We start from the raw sequence: 24,261 nt of genomic DNA, 5'->3' as shown, positions 1-24,261 counted from the left end.
TCCATGAGTCCATGGAATTTTAAGCATTCATATCGAAGAATCTATTCTATATATAATTTATTATTAAATTTTATTAATTATTGTAATTAATAAAATTGCGTTTATTTCCTCAAGGAGATCGAAATCGACAAAAGATCCTCATACAACTTTTAATCGACATTAAACGGCCTACATACACATACATACTGCCATTACTCGCTGACGAGTATTCGACACGCATCAAAAGATGGTCACGCAAGGCGTTTGCTTTCATGAGCTTTTCTGTGACTGATAAGCCCGATACGTGATGTTATTTGCCTACCGCACTCCGGACATTCAAAAATCTCATTGCTTTGTTGCCTCTTTACTTTTTGGTTGTCGCTGTTAACTGAGTTTACAGTTCTTCTCCATTGAGTTCTATTGTGAACTGCTTCATCCCAATGATTCTGCATGTTAATCTCCTTTAAGTTTTCGTGGAAAATGTCCTTGTACCTTTTGAGTTGTCCACCCGGCCTCCTCTTACCGTCTACAAACTCACCGTACAGCAGAGATGTTGGTATGCGGTTTTCTTGCATTATGCATACGTGACCAGCCCATCTTAAGCGGGATTTTGTAACCATGACTTCAATACTCTCGCAGTTTGCTTTTTCAAGGACCGATACGTTTGAGACATGATGGAACCACCGGATTCTTAAGAGTTGTCTAAGGTGTCTCTGTTGCAACTTTTTTAATGCGTTCATGTGTCGACGGTACGGCACCCAGGTTTCGCTCCCATATAACATGGTGGGGATTATAATTGCTCGGTACACTGCAAGTTTCGTTTTTGTACTGAAGTCATGATTGTAGAAAACCCTGTCTTTTAATTTCCAGAATGTTCTTGAGGCGCTGCTAATCCTGTGTTGAATTTCAGAGTCGATATTGGCCTTTTCCGAAATCAAACTGCCGAGGTAATTAAATTCCGCTACATATTCCAATAATTCTTCTCCGATTTTTATAGCATTGTTATGATCTTCCGGGGAAGTGCACATAATTTTGGTTTTGTCAATGTTTAGCTTACGGCCCAAAGCCTCGTATGCCCAGGTATCTTACCAGGTATATTTACTTTTTCCTATAGTTGGCGGATGGAAAATATGGAATCGACGGTGCTACACAGTCCTAAACGGCCTACACAATTTTGCTAACGAGAGAAAAAAGTCAGTGGTATACATTTTTTGTTTAGAAAAATATTTCAGTGATAACCCATATTGTCATGTTATAACCAAACCAAACCTCCCTGGTGAATCTGTCGACACTTTTTTATCATTAAAATATGTAGCACTTACAGTAAATTTTACTCCCAAAATTTCATTCCAGTCGTTAAAAGCACCAAGAAGAAAATTGAAATAAATCTAACTTAACATCCTGTAGTTACGAGACAAAGCAGAATCGGACCTATGTTGATATAAAAAATTAATCTTATTTTTACGTGAGCAAGCTTCCCACGAGAGATGGCACATGTTTTTTAAAATACCCTGTATATTAGTAAAATTAATAAAAATATAGATAACCAGATAGCCACGCGATTTTTTAAAATTTCTAAGATTGCAATAGACCACGCAAAACAATACGATTAATAATAGGCCTCTTGCACATACTTTAATTTTCACCTGAAAACTACTTAAAGACCTTCATAAATACAACACATAGCACCCCCACGATGTTATTTCCAAAGAGAATTGCAAATTATTCCATAATTTCGATTATAAACTTCACCCGGGACCTTTAAATTTGACGTCACACGAAAACGTTACACCATTGTTTGTGACGTCACGAGGTACGATTTCGGTAAGGCAGTTTATATAAACGTATAAAGTCTGCCGTTCTACTGGAGTGCTCTGAAATATTCGGAAATTTCAGCAACAAAAAAGCAAAGAACTACTTATCAAAACTCACAGGTGCAACTAAGTAAAACTCAAAATCACGAAACAAAACCTGAGTAGACAGCAGACTTTATTCGCTAAATCATTTTACTGCCATTTTACCAAAGTCTATATTACACTTTACGTTGTTCATAGGTACTATTAGTAATAATACACAAATGTTAATACGTCGGTGAATATACAGGGTGCTACAAATTCGAGGTACGAGCATTGGTATCTCAGTAACCGTAATAGATACGAACATGGTTAAATTGGGTCAAAGTTGCATTTTGGGATCTAAATTATTAAATGTTATGGTTTGGTTTGGTTTGGCTGCGCCCCCCAACATCATATAGGGACCCCATAACCTAAACATATTTTCGCATTCGCCAAGATTTTATCATTATGTCTAGATTAAAAATATATTATTTAATTATAAGCGCATTCACCATTATGTCTAGATTGACTAATATTAAAATATTTTATTAACGCATTCGCCATTTGTCAAGATATTACCATTTTGTCAAGATTTAATAATTTATCAAAATTAAAAATGTTTCGCGCATTCGTCATTTTGTCTAGAATGAATAATTGATAAAAAAAAATAAAAAATATATCTATACACATTTACCATTTTGTTAATATTAACGCATTTATACCATTATATCGAGATTAAAAATATTTGTTTACTATATACATAGCTGGCTTGTTTCCATTCAGCAGCTGTTTAGTACACCATAGTATAGTACTGTAGGTTTTACTAAAAATATGTCTTTCGATAAACACCAATGGTAACACCCTATCAAAGGTACATATACGAATTTACTGAAATAACTTAAACAAAACACACGTAAAGCTTAAAATATGTACTCACCAGGGTTTGGATTGGTTTGGTGCTATTATTATGTGCAATTTTTTTTTTTTTTCACTCTTGGTGGTATATTCTGACAGACGGGTGTTCATTACCAAGTACTGTCAGAGTTTCTATTGTTTTAAGAAGGAGCGGATTATGTTTGTGGTTTTAATGATTACTGCTTTTTGAGCAAGTGTGTGAATATGACCTTTTAAATTTAAAATATCGAGGTTTTCTTTAAATTTCCTGTGTGTGAGGCCCGTGCTAGATATAATAAATGGTAGGATTTTAACTTCTTTTTGTTGCCATATTCGTTCTACTTCCTGTGTTAGTGGAATGTATTTGCTAATTTTTTCTTCATATTTCTTTGTTATGTTGTTGTCATTCGGAACACTGATTTCTATTAGATATGTTACTTTCTCTTTTTTTAGTGTTAACGTTATATCAGGTCTATTGCATGTTACTGTCTTGTCAGTATGGATCGTTCTGTCCCAGTCGAGTTTTATAGTGTCGTTTTCAAAGACAGATTGCGGCGTGTATTTGTAATAGGGCTGTTCTTCTTGTATAAATTTATATGTTTTTGCTATTTCTTGATGTATAATACGCGCAACAAAGTCATGCCTTAGAGTGTATTCTGTACCAGTGAGTATTTTACAACCATTTGTAATATGCTCTATTGTTGTCTATTGTGCTATTATTATTATTATCCATTTAACACACGAAAATCATTCTTCGATATCATATTCAAACGCTAACGGGTCAATGGTCAATAGAGATAACAAATGTGTAACTGATAACGTTTATAATTAGTATGAATAAATATGTCGTCGAGTCAACATGTATATTATTATGTTGTATATTCACCTAAAATATTTAAAAAGGAATTTATTGATCAAATAGTTAGAGAATTCAATGTAGTGTTAGAAATTAGAGAGTATGGTGTAAATAAGAGGCATGAACATTCAAATATGGTTATAAGAGATGATAGAACATTGGCGGCAATGCGTATGTATTTTACTAGAAGGACAAGTACTAAACACGAGGTGAAGGTTAAAAGAGTCAAAGATATAGCTAATGTAGTGACGTACTGCACAAAAGAAGCTGACCATAAGTACCAGGTAAGAAAAAGGAGAATTATACCTTTTTAAATTTTTAAAACGATTAATTGACAGGTAAACATATATGAGTTGGAGAAGACAATAGAAGAGTATCAACAAGAAGGACAGAAGAATAAGAGCGAGTCAGAACTAGTGGGAAGATTTAAGATGTATGAATGTATTAAATTCTGTCAATGGTATTTGGATAGCGATGTGATAGAGATAAGGGAGCATCCATATTTGAATGACGCGGTCCCACTGACGTTGGAAGATTGCACGCGCAACGAGTTTAAAATAAATTGGCTGTTGAATTATTATGTGCGCGCCACCGGCCAGTACATCTATCCGAGCATGCGCACCACCGTTGTTCAGAATCTTGTGCCGCTCGTAGAGCGACTTCGGGTTTTCCGATCGGGCCCGATGTTACCCGATCGCGTGCGTTCCTCCCCTTGGTTATAACGAAAGGGAGAACCACAAATGGTGCAATGCTGTGGTGCAATGTGTATCCGACACACAAGCCGAAGCTACATCAGAAATCTTCCAGCCACACATGGTACTAGATTGTTGTACCTTTGAGGACAGACTCGTCTCCACAGTTCTAGGCGCGTGTGCAGTATAATTCTGTTTAGTGATGTAACTGTGATTTAACTGTTACTGTGATGTAATCGTTGTTGCAGACCGAATCGATCGATTTATAATTTGTAATATGATAGAATAAGAACTTTTTTGCTAGTTTTAATTTTTTAAAGTTTTCCAACACTAAATAATATCAAATATTTTTTTAATTTTTAGTATGTTTTAAAGTGGGATAATAACTATATTCGATTATTTTTAAATGTAAAACTGAAACATTGTATTAATGTTTTTAAATAAAATAAATCGGTTCATATATTTCAGCGTTTTTCAAAATTTGAGCTACTTGAGAAAAAATGGTGCAAAACTATGACTTGTCCAACGGGATGATCCCTGACAGTTGTGTCTGTCATTTTAATTCATAGACAAATTTCATTGTTTGTCATTTTTTGGATGTCCTGTGTCGAAATCTTCCCTAGTCGCTGGATGGACTGTATTAGGCATCGTTTATGAATGGATTTCACAAAGTTCTACTCTCAATCTTTCGTAAATAGGCTATGAGAATGAACAAATTTATATTAGAATTGATATTGTTTTGTCGAATATGATGCGTAAAACTTGGTATTAATGTGGATAGTTTTCGATTTGATATAATGAAACACGTTTTTTTGTCGTTTTTCAAAATTAAGCCAGTTATAAAAAAATGTAGGTAAAATGATGAGGCAAAATGTATAAGTAAATTAACGTACATATATATGAACAAAATCACTGAAAACTTGGATAGCATGCTCTTCGATAGAATTATTCACCCATATGTATCTCCTTTTTTTCAAAATTCAACTCTTTGGCATTTAGTAAAAGAATAAGATACCTACTATAGATTATTTTGAATTTTCCTTACGATCTTTTGTAAATTTTTAACTGTTATGAATGTAAATTGTAATGTCTTGTGGCAAGATAGTGAATGGATAATCAATGGATTAATCATTGGACATTTATATGTAAACGTGTAATAGTCATATGAATAATCTTTTTAAACATGCCAGGTTAAAGGAAGCTCATAATATGTTTATTGCTTTCAAGTTAGCCATGCAGTTGGTCATATTGTTCAATTTACATATATAAAATTTGATTAATACATACTAAAACTAGACTGAAACCATATTATTTATTTAAAAAAGTTACAGCCAGTAAAAAGTGGCACAAAATAAAATGGTAACACTATACACTATGTAAATATCTTGACAAAATGTAAACATTTATTGCTAATATAATTAAAAAAGCTGTTTTTTGTCAACTTATTAAGGGTTGTTGTGTATTCACTAAACCAGCACAGGCGATAGTTATAGTATAGTCTAATTGAGAAATCAAGTTAATGTGGAGCACGCATAATGTTTTAACACTTCAAACTCTCTTAAACGCCTTATAACTCTTTCGATATGGATTCTTAGACTTAAGACTTGATATCGCTTCTACGATGCCTGTCCTATAAAGGATTTCTTCGAGGATTTCTTGTTTTATGGGTAAATCATATGTTGTAGTACTGGCTTCACACAAAACAACTTGAATAATACTTTGACTTGGCCTCTAAATAGCACTCATTCGAGCAGGTTGGAGATAAGTCTGTTTTCTATCTTGGTGACAAGCAAAAATTTATGGGGAACTACATTTTTTTCATTTGCCTTTGAACACACATCATTTTCCATTCCATATAATTTGCCATATTTTGTTTCAACTAGAAAAAATGTACTATTTATAAACTCCATAAAAATAAAAGTGAGGTTAGTTCAACACCATGATAAATAAACGGAAGATAAGATATAAGATATTACGCATGTAGTAGACGGAGCTTAACAGAAAATTACTACCCGGGTGACGTCATGCGCGCGGAAAGCCGATTTGCGACCGCCAAGGATCTTATCTTTTGTTCATTGTATCATGGCTCAACATATATTCCTTAATTTCCTACTGTTTTATATTTGTATTTCTCAAGTAACTCAAAAATAAATCTGTAATTTAACTATGCTTTTCAAATTTAAAAAAAATACATTAAATGGCCTTCAATAAATACATCAAATATGGCTTCTAGAGCCAGATTTTTCGCTGTTTCTCTTCGATAGGCCACTGTTAAATTTTTTTCCAGTAGTGGAAAATATCGTACTTTTGCAACCTGGTACCATACAGTATCGATCATTTTGCATTCGTAAATTAGTGAAAAACCTCGCTGAAAATCGTAACTCAATAGAATGTCAAAACAAAAAAGTCACAGAACATACTAAAATAGTACCTCGTGACGTCACTATCGTAAGCGCGGTCAAAGCCAACGTATTAGCGGGCTTTTCATCAATTTGAATTTTAGCCAGATAATTTTAAAAATATTTTACAGAGGTGCTTTTGGTGTCTAAATGATCATTTTCAGACAATAAAAAAATACCCAAGGGGCCCATTGCAGGCAAGAAACAATTGCCAAATTTTCTATTCCTTGTGTATTTTTTTACATTTTCTGGTCCTCACTCTTAATTTTAAATAAATAAAATGTGTCAAAATTTTAACCGGCTACTTTTATTTCTTCAAAAACTCTAACGCCATTGGGCTATTTTAAACCACATTTTCTGAAATTTCCAGGTATTTTCGCCGTATCGAATCCTGCTGCTCACGGCTAAAGTCCCGACAAAGGTAAAGGAATAACAAAATTATGAGAGTATGAACTATTAACGAATTTCAATTATTATTTCAGGTCGACTGTCACTTCCATTATCTCGAAATCCAAGCCCTGGAGAGCAAAAGAGGAAACCATCTGAGCCTTACGATCAACGACAAGGTTTACTCGTTTTTGACTGGTGAAGATTCGACATGCAGTACAGAGGTGGACAATATGATAGGCGCTTTGAACAACGCAATTAGAAATATATTTCCTACGATGCCATTACAACATATTATTAGAAAGGTATAGAGTTAGCTTTGCAGGGTTTCTTAAAGTGGAGTTTGCTATTTGCTTTGAATAAAAAGATTAAGGAAGGAGCATATCAAAAATCTTAGATCGAACGCGAAGGGCACCTAAAATTCCGGTGTATGAGTGCCGTTCTAATTTTATTCAAAACGTGTAAAACTCGGTAAAAATATGATGTAGGGTAGACTCAATAATTTGTTGTTTTATTTTACGTTGCGAATAAATGTTAGCAGTTATTAAAATTGTTATAAAAGTATATAATTCTGATAAAAATAGATAAGTTATAATAACTAATTATTAACACACACATACGATACGCTAGTGAAGCAATCTTTGACAAGTGGTAAATAAAAGCAAAAATGCAAGAAAAAATATAATTATATATTTTTTCTAACTAATTATTAACACACACATCCGATACGCTACTGAAACAATCTTTGACAAGTGATACAAGCAAAAATACAAGAAAAAATATAATTATATATTTTTTCTTGCTTTATAAAAGCAAAAATACAAGAAAAAATATAATTATATAAATATTTTTTCTTGCATTTTTGCTTTTATTTACCACTTGTCAAAGATTGCTTCAGTAGCGTATCGGATGTGTGTGTTAATAATTAGTTATTATAACTTATCTATTTTTATTACTAATTAGTTAATTTTGCATATCTATTACTAATTAGTTAATTTTAAGTGAATTTCATAAATGGTCAGATTGCTACAAGTGTGTATATTATACAGGGTGAGTTTCCTACGATGTTCTCTATGGGTATCCCGGAAACTACTGGAGATAGAGAGTCGGTTAAATGGGGAAAGAATTGCAGTTTTGTGGGGTCATAAATATGCACCTTTCAGATTTTTGATAAAGTTCATGCCTTACTAGATATTTTCAAAAAAAAAAAAATTTTGGCTATTTTAAAAATTGTCCCTAAACATTATAATATATTTTAGACAAAAGTTTTCAGATAAAAGTTGTAGATAATTACATCCCTAATGAGTTTGTGCTCTCCGTTTTTTTCTAAAGCCTGTCGTTTTTGACGTATGACACAAACATATGTTTTTTTAAATGGAAACCATAGTTGGCCATGACTTCATAAAAAAGCGCCATTTAGTTATGAGTTTGTTATTGAGTTAGTCATTGAGTTATAGCCAATTCTTATCTTTCTTGATTAATTTCACTTAGTTAGCCATGGAAACAAGTTCAATCGTCGTTGCTCTCAGAAATATGAAACTGTCACATCCACACTCTGTAAATTAAAATAAACAAAAATTGTAAATATGAATTTTTCAAATGAAGAAAAGCGTGTAGGATTATTCGAGTACAGTTTCGAGGATACGTTGACCGGTGTACGTTACTTACGTTTTTTAGAGAACGGTTTTCAAAGACATGTTAAGCGGCCCATACATTATCAAACAAATTGCGCAACGAAGCGATGCGCAACGTGGCGTTGCACAACTGATTCAGCGGTCCATACACTATCAAGCAAGTTGCGCGACAAGGCGATGCGCAACGTTCCGTTGCACAACTGCCTCACCCATGCACTTAGTAAAATTTTGATCAAACTGTTTATTAAAAGTTGTGCATTGTTTGAGAAACAATCATGTCCTCAATTGCCATTGCGTCAATTATTATCGTATATACCCTAGATGATGTCGATGATACCAAAAAACGAAAAAGAAAACAAAGAATTTGTGGATGAAAGAACTAAAATATTGCACAACGAAGCGCAACACACACATACACTACACAACGCGTTGCGCAAACAGTCCTGTTGCACAAAAGAATTCAAACATTCTTGAAACTCATCAAACAATTGCGCAACGCATCAAACACTACCATACATTGGCAACTCGTTGCGCAACGGTCTGCGTTGCGCAATTTGTTTGATAATGTATGGGCCGCTTTAGAAAAGTTAAATTTAGATACTCGCGCATTAATAGAGTGGTTCTAACATGACTTTTATTATGACACACCACCCCCCTCCTCCCCCACAATGAAAGAAATGTTAAAAATTATTTATATCATAATGATGTAGACTCAGGGATAGAAAGGGGTGGACCAATTGCATGGGTTTCTTCGATCACCTGACCTATCCATTTTAGATTTTTTTTTATGCGGTATGGTTAACAACACGGTTTACAAAAGAACTTATGAATTAAGAGAGGGGGATGATCCTCCAGGCGGCTGATGCAGAATCGGCCATCTCCCTCTACTGCACTCGAAGAGGCGGTACAGGAGAAGTTTAATTAAATCGACTGATCGTTCTGTGAGAATAGCTAGAAATGGCGGATTTTTTTAACATTTTCTAAAATAACTTAAAGTTTATGTAGTGATATTATTTTTTAAGTTTTAGTTTGTGTAATGTAAATTGTAAGGAGCCGTTTAATAATATATTTTGTCTTTTTATAAGATATAAATCATAACAAAATAAGAACACCATGGCAACTAAGTGAAATTAGTCAAGAAAGATAAGAAAAATAACTCTTTTTTTGAAAAAAAAAACATATTATAGCTTATATCGCTGAAAAGCTTAAAAAATGGCGCTTTTTATGAAGTCATAACGGCCAACTATGGTTTCTATTTAAAAAAAACATATGTTTGTGCCATATGTCAAAAATGACACGCTTTAAAAAAAATTGGAATACGCAAACTCATTAGGGATGTGATTATCTACAACTTTTATTTGAAAACTTTTTGTCTAAAATAGATTATAATGGAATTAGGGACAATTTTTAAAACAGCCAAAATTTGTTTTTTTGAAAATATCTAGTAAGTCATAAACTTTTTCAAAAATCTGAAAGGCGCATATTTATAACCCCACAAAACTGCAATTCTTTCCCCATTTAACCGACTCTCTATCTCCAGTAGTTTCCGAGATACCCATAGAGAACATCGTAGGAAACTCACCCTGTATAGTCACTTACTAGCGAAGTTATTCCATTATTTCCCTCGATTTTTGCCCGAGATCTACCGCACGCTACACAACCAACTATTTTACAGTTTTTTTCGATAAATCGCAATAGTGTTACTGTTAATTTAAGTTCCGCCACAATTTCCTTCTAGATTTACTACCTTTAAACGACTATCAGTAGTAGAATAAATAACATAAAATAAGCCCATCAAAGACTGACAAATCCACAAAATTTGTTATTTGTCCCCTAGAGTAGGGATATTTGACAGAACTATCAAATATCCCCACTCTAGGGCCCTCTCTCCGTCTACCATGCTTGAATACATGGATAGCATTATACTCCTTTCTTAATATTTTTATTCAAAGGCTATTTGATATGATACATCATGATTTGGATTGTACCATGATATCATGGTACAATCCAAAATGCGACCAAGTAAGACCCGCGCAGCGTCAAAGTGTATTTGTATTAGATTCAAGTACAGGGTGTCCCACTAAGAATAGCTCTCGGCTGTATCTCGGAAAGTATTAGTCGTAGAGCTTGCGGAAAAAAATATATTTAACTAAAAAGAGCATGAGAAATTGCTGGAAATTATTTTCAAGTTTGTAGAGCGGCCGCTAGAGGGCGCAACTGCTATTAAAAATAAGAAAAAGGAGTTTTTACACAATTTTGCCTAGATAACGGATACTATAAATAATAGATTCATAATCTTCAGTAATTTTTGCATATTTTTTGCTAGAACCATTTTCCCCTATCTGCTAAAATAAAGTAGTGGGGGAATGTTAGATCTGTTTTTATTTAAATGTTAATAACTCCGGACTGGTTGATCGGAATTCAACAAGTGAGGGCTCGTTTAAAAGAGCCTTTCTTACTCTATATTATACCATATGAACAATAAAAATAAGCTTTTGACCGTAGACGATAGGGGGCGCTGTCTTACAATTTAACAAACATTACGCGTTTCTTCGAAAAAGTTAAATGCGATAGTATATATAATTTTAGCTCATACTAAAGAGTAATAAAAGTTTAAAAATTCAGCGAAAACCGCATCTTTTTCAAACCAAAGTTATTAGCAAAATTATAATACGAAAAAATAAGACCTTAATTACCTTATCTCTCTAACATAGTATCCCTAGCCCTCTGTTATGACCATTCTAATAAAAAATAAGATAGAAAAGAGTATTTCATTCAAAAAATCGACAATGTACCAGAATACCGTAATCCTAGGTGTATTAATATCTAATAATTAAGATATCAATGAAAGTGACTAAGAAACGACGTCTCAGTGAATTCATGGTAGGCTTTGGAAAAAAGTTGCTTTTAAAGAGATAGTTTAAATTCAAAATATTATTATATCAACAATTTGATAGTCTCAGCAGCGTTTTTTATCTTTTGATTGCTTTTCTAAAAATGACTTTCTTCAAAAGAAAAACACACTGCTAAGACTATCAAAATGTTGATTTAATAACTCTTTGGCGCTTATCCTATTACGTCAAAAGCATATTTTTTCCAAAGCCTATCATGACTTCACTGAGGCGTCGTTTCTTATTCACTGTCATTGATATCTTAATTATTAGATATTAATACATCTGGTTTTATCGTATTCTGGTATATTGTCGATTTTAGAATAAAGCAATCGTTTCTATCTTATTTTTTATTAGAATGGTCATAATGAAGATGGCTACTGTAACCGTGTTAAAAAAATATGATAATTAAGGGCCTATTTTTTCGTATTTATTATAATTTTGCTAATATCTTCGGTTTGAAAGAGGATATCAAGATGCGGCTTTCGCTGACTTTTTAAGCTTTTATTACTCTTTACTATCAGCTAAAATTATGTATACTATCGCATTTATTTTTTTTTGAAAAAACGCGCAATGTTTTTTAAATTGTAAGACAGCGCCTCCTAGCGTCTACATTCAAAAGCTTATTATTATTGTTTATACGCTATAATATAGAGTAAGAAACGCTCTTTTAAACGAGCTCCCGTTTGTTAGATTCCGTCCATCCAGTCCGGAGTTATTAATGTTTAAATAGAAATAGATCTAATCTTCCCCCACCACTTTATTTTGGCAGATAGGAGAAAATGGTTCTAACAAAAAATATGCAAAATTTACTGAAGATTATGAATCTATTACTTATAGTATCCGTTATCTAGGCAAAATTGTGTAAAAACTCTTTTTCTTATTTTTAATAACAGTTCGCCCTCTAGAGGCCGCTATACAAATTTGAAAATAATTTTCAGCAATTTCTCGTACTCTCTTTAGTAATAAATATTTTTTTCCGCAAGCTCTACGACTAATACTTTTCGAGATACAGCCGAGAGCTATTCTTAGTGGGACACCCGGTACACTTTGACCTGCCATCCATATGCACTATTTGTTCCAAGTACACTGCCATATAAATATACTTATATGCATGTTGCGCGCGTGTCGCTTTTACGCTATTTGACCCCGGGGCCCCGGGAACTTGGGGTCCAACAAATAAGTGACTAAATATTAAAAATTATTGTCTTCAATTTTAGATTGAAGTTATACCCAGTACTAGATTACAGCAATTAAGGGACTTAGAGGCAATAGCTAGCAGTCGTAGAGAAGTAGGACCCTGTGGTGGTTTTTCAGCTCAATACGCCTGCTACTGCGATTACCACGGCATGACTTATAGAGATGAAGTTGCTTGGGACATAGACAATATTTATTTTTCCCTCAACACCAGAGAACTAAATTTAAAGGATTTCGAATATTTTGATCAAAAGTATGGAACCAATTAATACAGAACTATTTTTTAATATTGTAGAAATGTTAAAGACAAATTCTTTTAGAACATGTGCCCAAGAACTATTGAAATCTATATTTATATCATATAATTAATAACAATTTTTATGTTTTCAGAGACTTAGTACCTATAATAAGTGCGTTAGAATATAATACGTGGTTTACGAAATTAAGGGCGAATCAAGTTAAGCTGTCTCACGATAATATTGACAGAATACTGTACATGTTGAAGAAATCGTTGAATTTGGAAGAATTGTTTTTGGATAACTTGGGTTTGAAGTCGGATTTTGTCAATAAACTATCAAACACACTCAAAGTCAATCCAGATTCAGCCCTACATACGATTGACTTATCTTTTAATCCAATCGAAGATAAAGGTAACCTTTCTTTGTCTTATTCTTTAGTTTTAATAGCAGGCATACCTATGCTTGTTCACATTTTTTATGACTTCTTTTTCCTAAATCTAATAGCATATAATACCAAAACTTTGTATTCTGAGCTTAGTGCTTCTGAATTGATTGTTTATTACAGGAAAAAATCGCTGTTACTGAGTAAAACTATAAAATAACTTTAGCAAATCATGTGGATAACTGTTCTCTAAAACAGGGTACAACAGAAAGAGAAACATTTGCAAAATTATTATTTTTTTCTACATAAGTTATCAGTAAAACTGATGTAACAGTTATTTTGATCTTTAATATTTATGAATAACCTTTTTTTACTTCATTTTCCAAACCTCTTGGCATTTATATACTCCATTTTGCAACTGATTGATGTTGAGACAGATCGAGGCAAATGTTATTTATAATAACAATACAATAAAGAACAGTTATGAAAATAAAAGTGCGCTGGCAGCGAATACTCGTGATGTAGAGTCACCAACGCTTCGCTTCGACATTCTACCAACTTTTTTGACAAAAAATAACAGTCCGTCGAGAGATATATAATGATATAATTTTAACAGTTGTTACTTTCTTAACAAATACCAGATCTAATAACTGCTATGGATTGCTGATATGCTGATTTTATGATGATTTTAGTTAATTTATGTTTTTATATCAAATATTTTTGTTAAGAGGATTGTAGGTAGAGATTAAAAGTATTAATGTGTCATTCTTGATTGTTTGTAAAGAAATAGAAAAAAAAAACAGATAGTATAGGTATCTATACTACCATGTTAAAAATGTGTATTATAATATACTGTTTTTGGTTTGGTTAATAAAAAAGTGAAACCTGTTATTTAAACTGTGATTTTTTAAATAAGAATAGCATTTTAAAATGTTATTTAGAAATAACAGTTTCAGTCACATCTGTAACAGTTAAATCCTTATTCTTAGACATACATTGGTTCAGATTTAGATTAGTTATTGAGTTCCTTTTGATAACTTGTTCATATTTCTTATTCTTTATAGTTTTATCATATATATTTTTGGTATCTTTGATATTTTAATTATTACAAGGGTTCGCAGAGTAAATAACAAGAGTAATTTCTTTTCAGGTGCTACATATTTAGGGCAATGTATAAACAGGCTAAGTAAAGGAATAGTTCACATAAACGTTTCCCACTGCGGCTTAAGTTCTAAAGGCGTCAACAATATCTCAAATGCAATTTGTTCAAACTCTAGCAATTTAAATAGTTTGACGTATTTAAATCTTAGTGGTAACAATCTTAAAGACGATATAAGCGTAAGTTTTATACCTTTATCACTTATATATTCTTTCTATATGGTTTTAATACTTTTCTAGCAATTACAGAATTTGTTCTCCCAAGCCAACGCACTGCAGTACATCGATATATCGTCTACAGATATAATTCTCGAAAATGTAAGAAAATATTTTATTTTAGAATCAAGTTAATCTGAAAATACTTGCTTTTTTGTAGCTTTTTGGTGCTCTAGTGAAAGGATGCACTACGAACTTGGTGCATTTAAATGTATCCCGTAATCCGTTTAGTAGTAAGAAAAGCAAGGAAGCTCCTATTTCATTCAAACAATTTTTTAGTACTACTCTTAATTTGAAGTATCTTAACATGTCTCATTGCAAATTACCCCAAGAAGCACTAAAGTAAGTGTTAATCTTTGGTTAAATATATTTTGAAAGTATTTAAGAAGCCTGGGGCTAGACACACAGAAAGAGCTAAACTGTTTTAGTCATAATCGCTTTTGTCTTTTATTTATTATTTAATTAAATATGCAAGGCAGCAGATACCAGAACAGGTCGCGACCCAAAATGTTTTAACATAAAACTACGATCCATCGATCGACGTCAATCAGCCTGACTGTGTCTAAATGAGTCTAAACCTGTCTTAAACCTTTTTAAATTACTACATAGTCTGTGGAAAGGGTTTTCATAAACTTACCTTGTAAAAAAGTATTTTTTTACTTCTAAAGTTTTTACGATCATCCCTGATTTGAAATGCTTTTGTAATTTTTCAGAAATTTACTGTTGGGCCTAGCATGTAACGAATTTACCAAAGAAATGAGCCTAGATATAAGTAATAACGGATTGGGTAGTCAGGGTGCTCACGTTTTGGAATCATGTGTTCACGGAGTTAGGTGTATTTCTAGTCTTGATATTTCCGATAACAGTAAGTTCCACCTCAGAGAAATAAGTAAACTTATAGGCGACCTCAAATATTTTAGGTTTTATTCTCTATGTTTACTTATTTCTTTGAGTTTCTAACCATTATTTCAGTTGTATTTACTGGGGACACAAACATTTTTAGATATGGATTCGGATTTATGTAATGTAGTCTTAGCCATAAGTAAGAATAGGTCTTTAAAACACTTGAATATGGGACGTAGCATGAAGAAACATATGGGCCTCATCATGGAATCCGTTGTTCAGATTATACAGGAGGATGAGTGTATTTTACAGAGTTTAATTATTCCAGATTGTAGGTTAAGGTCGGATATGTTCAACCTGTTAAATGCTCTAGGTGATAATAAATCTTTAGAGATATTAGGTGAGTAAGGAATAAATGACAGAAACTTTTTTTGTTATTGTAATTATACATTATAAAAGTTTAATTTAAAATTTTATTGTAAGTTTTTGTTATCATTTTTGACATGTCCTCTGTCTAAGTCAATATATTTTCTGGCTGGACAAGTTTGTTCTACAGGGTATTTAAAAAGTGAACGTCTAAATTTCAAGGCTCATTATCAAAAAATATGAAAAAAAGTTCCTATAAATATGAGTCCAGAAATACATAGCTTTAAATATACAGGGTGCGAAAACTTTAAAGATAGTTTTTTTTGTAAATTTCTTATATGTAAAGCAGTTTTTTTAATTTGCTGTAGGTAGCCCTGAACATTAAAAGTCTTAAAAAATTCAAGTTTTTTTAATGGGGCCCAGAGACCTTCAGTGAATTATTTTGTTTTTTTTTCTCGAAGACAGTTCTAGATAGTCATACGGTACAGAGAAAAAAGTTGTATTTTATTTGCTTAATCTAAAAAATATAAAATTGGTAAAAAGTCCGAGGCGTACTTTTTTCCAATTATTTTCAATAAGGTGTCTTCTGGGGCAGCACTGGAGTTTATAATTTTAATTTTATTAAGCTTAAATTAAACCATTGGGCGCGTTCAGAGAACACAGCCGCTGACATTCAGCGTAGAGTTTCGCTGACCCTTGATTTATGACATTTTACGATATTCCCTAAACGGCAAAAGGAACAAGAAACAGCAGCTCTGTCTACTATAAAAATTTGAGGGAAATATAAATAAATCGTCTTCAAATCGGTCTATAATCGATCTTTAGTCTTTAGAATAAAAATTATTTTGAAGAAAGAATTACTACTGGCTGATCATTTAATAATTGAAAATATTAACAGTTTATAAATAATTTTACCTATACGCCTAAACAGAACAATTTAAAATAACAGGAACTGGCAGTTCGACCAAGTCACCTTTTACGCATTTTTTTTTCGATGGTGTGGTACAAATAAAATTACTGAAGATGTAAATACCATACAATAAAAAAAAACGTCGGGGATGGCGGTGGAGATAAACATTGCTGTTATTTTATAAGTAAACTTATATAAGAAATGTTATCGATCGTCATATTTCTAAGCCAACTGGGCGCAATTTTTTTTGATCAGACGGTATAATTACTATCAAAAGTTATTTTGCTGCTTTAGATTTTTTTCAGAAAGTAGTATTTTATTTCTTTAATTTCATTGTATTCAGAAAATTCGACTTGAGATGGAAATCAAGTTGAATCTTCTTTATTTTTTCAACTTCTTCAATCTCTATTTACAACTTTCTTTTTCGAATGTTTATTAACCTTCTGCTTTGTAACTTTTTTGACATCAAATATCTCCTATTTTTTAAAGATTCGATTAACTACGGCTACGATTGACTGTAAACTTCAACAACCCATAAAAAATAAACAATAAAATGAAGTTATTTTACATTAGTTGACCACAGATAAGGAAATAGATCAAGGATGACTTGTGTCAGCCTAAATATTTACCGCTGAGAATTTTGCACAGCGGCTGACTGTCGCTGTTCGTCAGAATAGACCGTTTAGGAAATTCGCTTACTCAGCCACTCAGCCGCTGACCCTCCCTGAACGCGCTCGTTACATGAAATAACACTGACAAATTATAAGAAATTTGGCACAGAGTATTCAAGATGATTACAAAAAAAACTATTTTTTATATAAAGTTTAATATTCTGTATCTTTAAAACTACACATTTCCGGACCCATAGGAACTTTGTTACAATTTTTTTTTCAATTAACAAAAACGCCCTGTATATATAAATTCTTAGATTATTGAGGTTAAATTATAACGTTATTAATGATTTTCTTTCTCAGATATTAGTGGAAATATAATCGGCGACTCTGGTGCTCGACTGCTGGCCAAAGCACTGCAAATCAATAGCAAGTTAAAAACAATTATTTTAGATAGAAACAATATTACTTTACAAGGGTATAATGATTTAGCATATGCCCTAGAAAGTAACAGGTATTTTTTTTCTATTTAGTTAATAATTTTGTTTCATCTAATTTTTTTATAGAACTTTACAATATATTCCTTTTCCAATATTTGACGTGGCTCCATGTATGAAAGCTTCGGCGGAAAGAACTGACGTTATAATGCGAAAAATTCAGGATTTGTTAAACAGAAACGTTTGTTACAATAAACAAAGTACAAAACATACTTCTTTACAACCAGGATTTTTGTTGTGTTCAAAACAGCAAGCTTTGGAGAGGTATGGTCATTTTATTTTTGTATAAAAATTACATATTTATTTGGAACCTTTGGTACTAACAACAAAGCTTAATCAATGGCTAAAAGTTACACACAATCATGTTATATACTCCAAAAAATATGAAAATTACACACAGTTACAGTATATCCTTATACAAAATTTCACAGTATATACATATACTCCAAAAATACCAAATTTACACAGTCTTAGTATATACTCCAAAGAATATAAAAATTATACAATCACTGTACACAGGGTGGCGCACCTCATTCGCCTCGGTTGATTATACGAAAACGGAAAGATGTAGAAACAAAATATTTGATGGGTACATGTGGGAAGGCAATGTGCATGACTTAAAATTATTTTGAAATGTACAAGATGTATCTGAACTAAGATCCATACCAAAGTTATATTTTTTCTTATGGAACACCCGTTATTTGATTTAATTTTTGGATTTTTGGACATAAAATAAGGCATTTATTATAAGGGTTTAATATGTTAAAAAGCTTTTGTTTTTGAGATATTTAAATATGCATGCTATAATAAACAAAGTTTTTTTACATTACTTTTTAGAATTAATTCTTGTGCTGACTTTTAAGCCAGAGAAATAAGCTTTATTAAAAAATTTATTTGCTTCCTTACAGGGGTATCAAAAAATGCTGGTCTATGATAAATATTTATTTTACATAAAAACTTCGTTATTTCAAATGCAACACTTTGTATTTTTTTAAATAAGTTGAAGCAGATTTAAATGCTCTTTCAAACTATATTAGGTTTTCTTATACCTATCTGGTTCAGATTTTAAATAAAGAGCTATTTTCAAGAAAATGGTTATCAAGATGGCTGGTGTCGCCATGACAATTTTCTAGTGACACTAAGTAGCTATTTTCAAAATCGATATTAATTTATGGACTTTATTTAAATTTATAACAGGTTATTTTTATTTAATTTACCTACAATAAGGTTAATAAGTATTTATTATTTTATCAAGAAAAATGAAGCAGTATCTGCTGGCGGAAGGAATGGATATGTTACTAGTGATTTTATTTTGTGAGGATAATTTTATTGCTTGGAGGTTGGCCTGAAGGGTTTTTGCTCAAAAATATCCAAATTGGTATTTTCTTCACAAGCCTTCCTTTGGAAAACTACTTTTCCTATTTCGCAGATCTGATTGTGTAGTATATGAAAAACCTAGTAGGCTACAGACAGAAACCTGTCGTTGGAAGTGAAGATGTGAAGAAAATGAATTTGCCTTAATTGGTTCTTTTAATATAAATCAACGAAACTACTTCTTTATTTTTCTTGATAAAATAATAAATACTTATTAAACTACTGTAGCTAAATTAAATAAAAGTAAACTGTTATAAATTTAAATTTAAATAAAGTCCATAAACTAATGTTGATTTTGAAAATAGCTACTAACTGTCCTAGCAAATTGACATGGCGACACCAGCCACCTTGATAGCCATTTTATTGAAAAATCGCTTTTTATTCAAAATTTGAGCCAGATAGTTATAGGAAACCCTAATATAGTTTAAATGAGCATTTTAATCTGCTTCGACTTATTTTCAAAAATACAGAGTGTTGTATTTGAAATAACGAAGTTTTTATGTAAAATAAATATTTACAATAGACTAGCAATTTTTGATACCCCTCTAGCTGTATACATTTAAGAAAGCAATCACATTTTTTAGTAAAGTTTATTTCTCTGGCTTCAAAGTTAGCACAAGGATTAATTCTGAAATGGTACAGGGTTTTAAAAAACTTTTTTATTATAGCATGCATATTTATATATCTCAAAAACTAAAGCTTTTGAACATATTAAACCCTTATGATAAATGCCTTATTTTATGACCAAAAATCCTAAAATTAAATAAAATACCGGGTGTTCCATAAGAAAAAATATAACTTTGGTATGAATCTTAGTTCTGACATACCCTGTACCCTGTACATTTGAAAATAATTTTAAATTATGCACATTGCCGCTCTACATATACCCGTGAAAAAATGTTTCTACATCTTTCCGTTTTCGTATAATCAACCGAGGCGAATGACGTGCGCCACCCTGTATACTCTTTCTAAAAGAAAAGAAAATTATACCATATTACATGTATATACTCAAAAAAACATTACACATAGTGGCGGAAAAAAACACTTTTCTGTTTGTTAGCACATTTTAAAGATATAGAATAAAAAAATGCTTGGGTAGTGTGACAAAAATGTGTCTTTTTAACTTTCAAATACTAATCTTATGATCTTTATTTTTAGATTAGTTACACAAACTCAGGAGGCTATCAAATCGCTCGCCAATGACACTATATCATCAAATAATGATATAAATCACGCCAATGATGTAATACAAGATGCAGAGAACTGCAAACAACTGCTAGTCAGGTTGCAAGAAGTAGCTCAGCACCGTAATGATAAGCATCCTGTTGAAGAAAAACTTCAACAGGTGTCGAAAGAAATTTTTACAGCTGTTTGTGATAGTATACAGGTAGAGATTTTAATTTTTACATTGTTTTTGTTGTTAATAGGTAATATTCTTGATTTACTTTAGGTAATAATTGATAAAATGTTAAAAACTTGCAAAGAACAATGTCCGTATGTATTAAGAAATGAACAAACCGTTCAGGAAATTAAAAATGAATGTAAGAAAAAGAAGCAAATACCAATAGATTTCGTGACTAGCTGTATAAAACATCAAGCAGGTGTTGATATAATGAATAGGTTGAGGTAAGAATAAAAAAAATCCTTTTTTTATTTATTTTTATTATCACACTCTTATGTTTGGTTATTTTCAAACCAATGTTGTATCCATAAATATATTTTTTCTAAGTTTTGTTCTAAATTTTCTGGCGTAACACTTGACAATTCATGAATTAAATTTTCTTTGTATGAATTCTTTGCCTCATCTAAAACCACCTGCAACAAAACAAAATAATGATTAACTAGCTTTATGTATATATATCGTTTCTCGCACAACATATACCTACCTGAAATATTTCACAATCCACATTATCTTCCAGCTTTTTCCCTGCATAACCCCTTTTAATTAAACGGTCATACAAAGTTGTATTGTCTGTTCTCAACACGAATACCACATCAAACCATCTCTCTAAACATTAAATGAAAGTCAATTTGTGGTAAATATAGGTAAAGAATTATTTGTTTACCTGGAAAGAACTCGCAACTATGATAATCCACTATATTTCCGCCTTGGCACATGGTTTCTTCAAGCCCGTCCATTAATTTGTCTTCATCTAATACAGGACATTGATACACCTAAAAATATATTTCGGAAATCATATTTAAATAGTAACATAACATATGAGCTCTATACCTCATCATATTCTTCTAAACAGTTGTTTTCTTTTGCGATTTTTGATATTTCTAACCAATTCATTCCTGTAGTTTCGGCAACTTTTTTACACAATGTGGATTTTCCAACGCCTGGCGTACCTGTTATTAATATATTTGGTGCATCTCGTTTAATATTTGGTACTACAGGTGCACAATCCATATCATCTTCTTCACTTTCCATGTTTATTTCTAGTTTTATTCTAATTTTTAGATTTTTTAGTAAACTTGTAAAATATATTTTCTAACCTCAATTATTTAATGGAGTTAAGTTAGTCACGAAATATTTAAGGTGTGGCATTTGTTACCATCAAGGGGAATGTGTTATTAACTTCAATTTGTATCCATAGGCGGGTTATATAGAATTTTGCTAGGATGTGGTATTCATTTAAAAAAAAAATATTTTTTAGAGAAATAAACTTGATGGTTGCTTCTCAACTTTCCGAGCAAATCACCGATGAAGTTTACGAAGCTTTAATGCAAAGCTACAAGATTTTAGTCGGTGACGAGAGTGCCATTCGAATTGATTCGCCTCCGCGAAGATCCAGACTTAGTAGTACCGATAGTTCTAGGCATGGAGCCAGTGATATTTCTATTACAGATAGTGCCAGTCACATTAGTGATCATTCACCTATGGTAAGTGTTTTTAGTTTACTTTAAAATAGTTTAATTTGTGAAAAATAATTTTGTTTCTAAATGTTTCATGCAGTTACTGGAATATCTGAATCTAGTAAGTAATGATATTTATTGCAGATTTTTTTTTATTTTTTGAAGATTTATTATTTCATAAAATATACGTTTTTTTATTTAATAATTTTTCTGATGCTAGGCTACACCTCACTTGTCTATAAAACGCAAGAGTGTTCATAATCGCAAATTAAGGCCTAAATCTGTAGTGGACAGTGTTGAAGGCCTGTCAGCTGACGATATACCAAGTCTTTTACCTTCGTTGCCCAGAAACAGCGAAGAGGAAGACTCAGTAACAGAGTTGCCAAATGCTAGTCACCATTTGCAACACTTAGTGAAAGGTATTTTCTTGAATAAAGGTTAGTTCATCTCATTATTTGTCAGATATCATATCATTGGTTTAGAATCACAAGATATTGACTCTTGAGTTATTTGGCTATATCTTATTAGATAAAGTAGTGTCACAAAAAATAACTTATAACCTTACAGAAGGGACAGTGTCGGCTCCTTTGAAGTCATAAATTTTGACTTTTAAACTCACTTGTACATTTAAAATTATGTGTGGAATTTTATTGAGATTAATTTTGAAAAACACTGATTTTATTTCTCTTTGTATAGCTGTTATTATAGACACTTTTCTAGTCTGAAATAGTATTTTTTTAAGTTTTCATAAAATGTCAATTACATGTAAAAATATTTTCCTGTTTAATATTAAATTATTATTAATAATCAACTAATGCCGGCACTGTAAAATTACAGCTTAAAAATATCACAAATAAACTAACTTAAAACTTGGCTCATAAAAATATCGCCCAGTGTCGTTTCTGTGTAGTTTGGTATAAAGTCCCTAGATAATGTAATTAATAATTAACTTAAAACAGGATGACAATGACATAAATAGTGTGTGGTTTGAAAGAAGGGATTGGTGGGAATTGGTTTTTATGTATCTGAATTCAGACAATTATGATATTGCCATCAGTATTCCTACAAGAAAATATATGTTAAAAAGTATATTACTGTATTCTAGTTCCTAATTCAACAATCTAAACACTACCCAGTCCAGTAGTTAATATTAATTTCAAATTAGAACTTTTGCAAATTTTGGATTTTGATATCCCTTATATTTATGTCTCAACAGAACACTTTTTTTAAACCCATTCAATGATAGAGTCAATATTTGTAGTTCCAGGACTTAATAGCCATAAAAGATTGCATAAAGGCTTTTTTCATCCTAACCATACACGGTGTTCTGTTTTTTAGGTCGACCTAGAAGAGCTAAAACTAGAGCTCCAACTAGACCTGTAGTTAAACCTCCCGATGTTGCCGATTTGGTATCACAGGTAAGTCTTGTCTCTATGATTTTTTATTAAAAAAAAAACAACAAATGCACTAAATAGACGTATAATTTAGGAAACATTTTAAATTTTGTTTATAAACAAAAGTAAATGATATATTCTTAATCTTTCAATATTTTCTTATTAAACATAGTTATGTTACATGAAATACCGTATGATTAAAAAAACGGCGCAGCGATGGCTATGAAATGTAGATCGCTGTTATTATATATGTAAAATTATATGGGGAATGTGATCGATCGTCATTTCCAAGCAAAGGGAACGTCGTTTTTTTTCGATCATACGGTAGTATGTATTTATTAATGTCAGTCATGAGTTCATTTATTATAATAAATTTTTAGTTTTGTTGATGATGTTATAAAACTTGTAAACATTTAGAGAGCTACTAGATTTGTGTGTCTTAGTTTTGTTTTTTTTCTCATTAATTATTTTAAGATAATTAAAAATGTAGCAGGGGCGTGCGGTGAAATTTTTAACTTTTTTTTTAATTTAAAGGTTTATAAAAAAAGTCGAAAAATATTTATGTACATATATATCTATAGACATTGGAGATTACACATTACATTTTAATTGATATGAATTATTAATTAAAAAAACTCGGTTTCTTTT

General features: G+C 31.7%; 3 protein-coding genes across 8 annotated transcripts in view; 2 read left to right on the top strand and 1 right to left on the bottom strand.

Annotated features, from left to right (window-relative positions):
* LOC115875620 (F-actin-uncapping protein LRRC16A) overlaps positions 1-24,261 on the top strand; it is a 42,571-nt gene that overhangs the window by 8,156 nt on the left and 10,154 nt on the right. For 4 of the 5 annotated variants that reach the window (XM_030891121.1, XM_030891118.1, XM_030891117.1 and 1 more), the window contains exons 3-18: positions 7,026-7,076; positions 7,138-7,347; positions 12,788-13,017; positions 13,155-13,414; positions 14,536-14,723; positions 14,784-14,861; positions 14,920-15,101; positions 15,473-15,624; positions 15,763-16,002; positions 17,853-18,003; positions 18,056-18,250; positions 20,519-20,747; positions 20,811-20,986; positions 22,021-22,246; positions 22,440-22,656; positions 23,558-23,637. In XM_030891121.1, coding sequence (XP_030746981.1) covers positions 7,026-7,076; positions 7,138-7,347; positions 12,788-13,017; positions 13,155-13,414; positions 14,536-14,723; positions 14,784-14,861; positions 14,920-15,101; positions 15,473-15,624; positions 15,763-16,002; positions 17,853-18,003; positions 18,056-18,250; positions 20,519-20,747; positions 20,811-20,986; positions 22,021-22,246; positions 22,440-22,656; positions 23,558-23,637 — 2,865 coding nt within the window. The remainder of the gene's footprint in view (positions 1-7,025; positions 7,077-7,137; positions 7,348-12,787; positions 13,018-13,154; positions 13,415-14,535; positions 14,724-14,783; positions 14,862-14,919; positions 15,102-15,472; positions 15,625-15,762; positions 16,003-17,852; positions 18,004-18,055; positions 18,251-20,518; positions 20,748-20,810; positions 20,987-22,020; positions 22,247-22,439; positions 22,657-23,557; positions 23,638-24,261) is intronic. The other variant, XM_030891120.1, reaches the window with a different exon arrangement.
* On the top strand, positions 3,519-4,719 carry LOC115875622. Of its 2 annotated transcripts, none has more exons than XM_030891124.1 (2): positions 3,519-3,842; positions 3,903-4,719. In XM_030891124.1, exons 1-2 carry the CDS (start codon positions 3,552-3,554, stop codon positions 4,284-4,286), a joined length of 675 nt encoding a protein of 224 aa, XP_030746984.1. In that variant the 5' UTR covers positions 3,519-3,551; the 3' UTR covers positions 4,287-4,719. The 2 variants fall into 2 exon arrangements, with proteins under 2 accessions (XP_030746984.1, XP_030746983.1); XM_030891123.1 differs by having other exon boundaries at positions 3,520-3,848.
* On the bottom strand, positions 21,006-21,900 carry LOC115875624 (adenylate kinase isoenzyme 6). Its single transcript, XM_030891125.1, has 4 exons — positions 21,594-21,900; positions 21,427-21,535; positions 21,247-21,368; positions 21,006-21,175 (listed from the first exon to the last, which is right to left on the bottom strand). Exons 1-4 carry the CDS (start codon positions 21,792-21,794, stop codon positions 21,035-21,037), a joined length of 573 nt encoding a protein of 190 aa, XP_030746985.1. The 5' UTR covers positions 21,795-21,900; the 3' UTR covers positions 21,006-21,034.

This window comes from Sitophilus oryzae, unplaced genomic scaffold, assembly GCF_002938485.1.
Source record: "Sitophilus oryzae breed Bouriz unplaced genomic scaffold, Soryzae_2.0 scaffold_1393_pilon_pilon, whole genome shotgun sequence".
In the NCBI taxonomy this organism is placed as follows: Eukaryota; Metazoa; Arthropoda; class Insecta; order Coleoptera; family Curculionidae; genus Sitophilus; species Sitophilus oryzae.
This window is presented reverse-complemented; position numbering and strand designations above follow the sequence as displayed.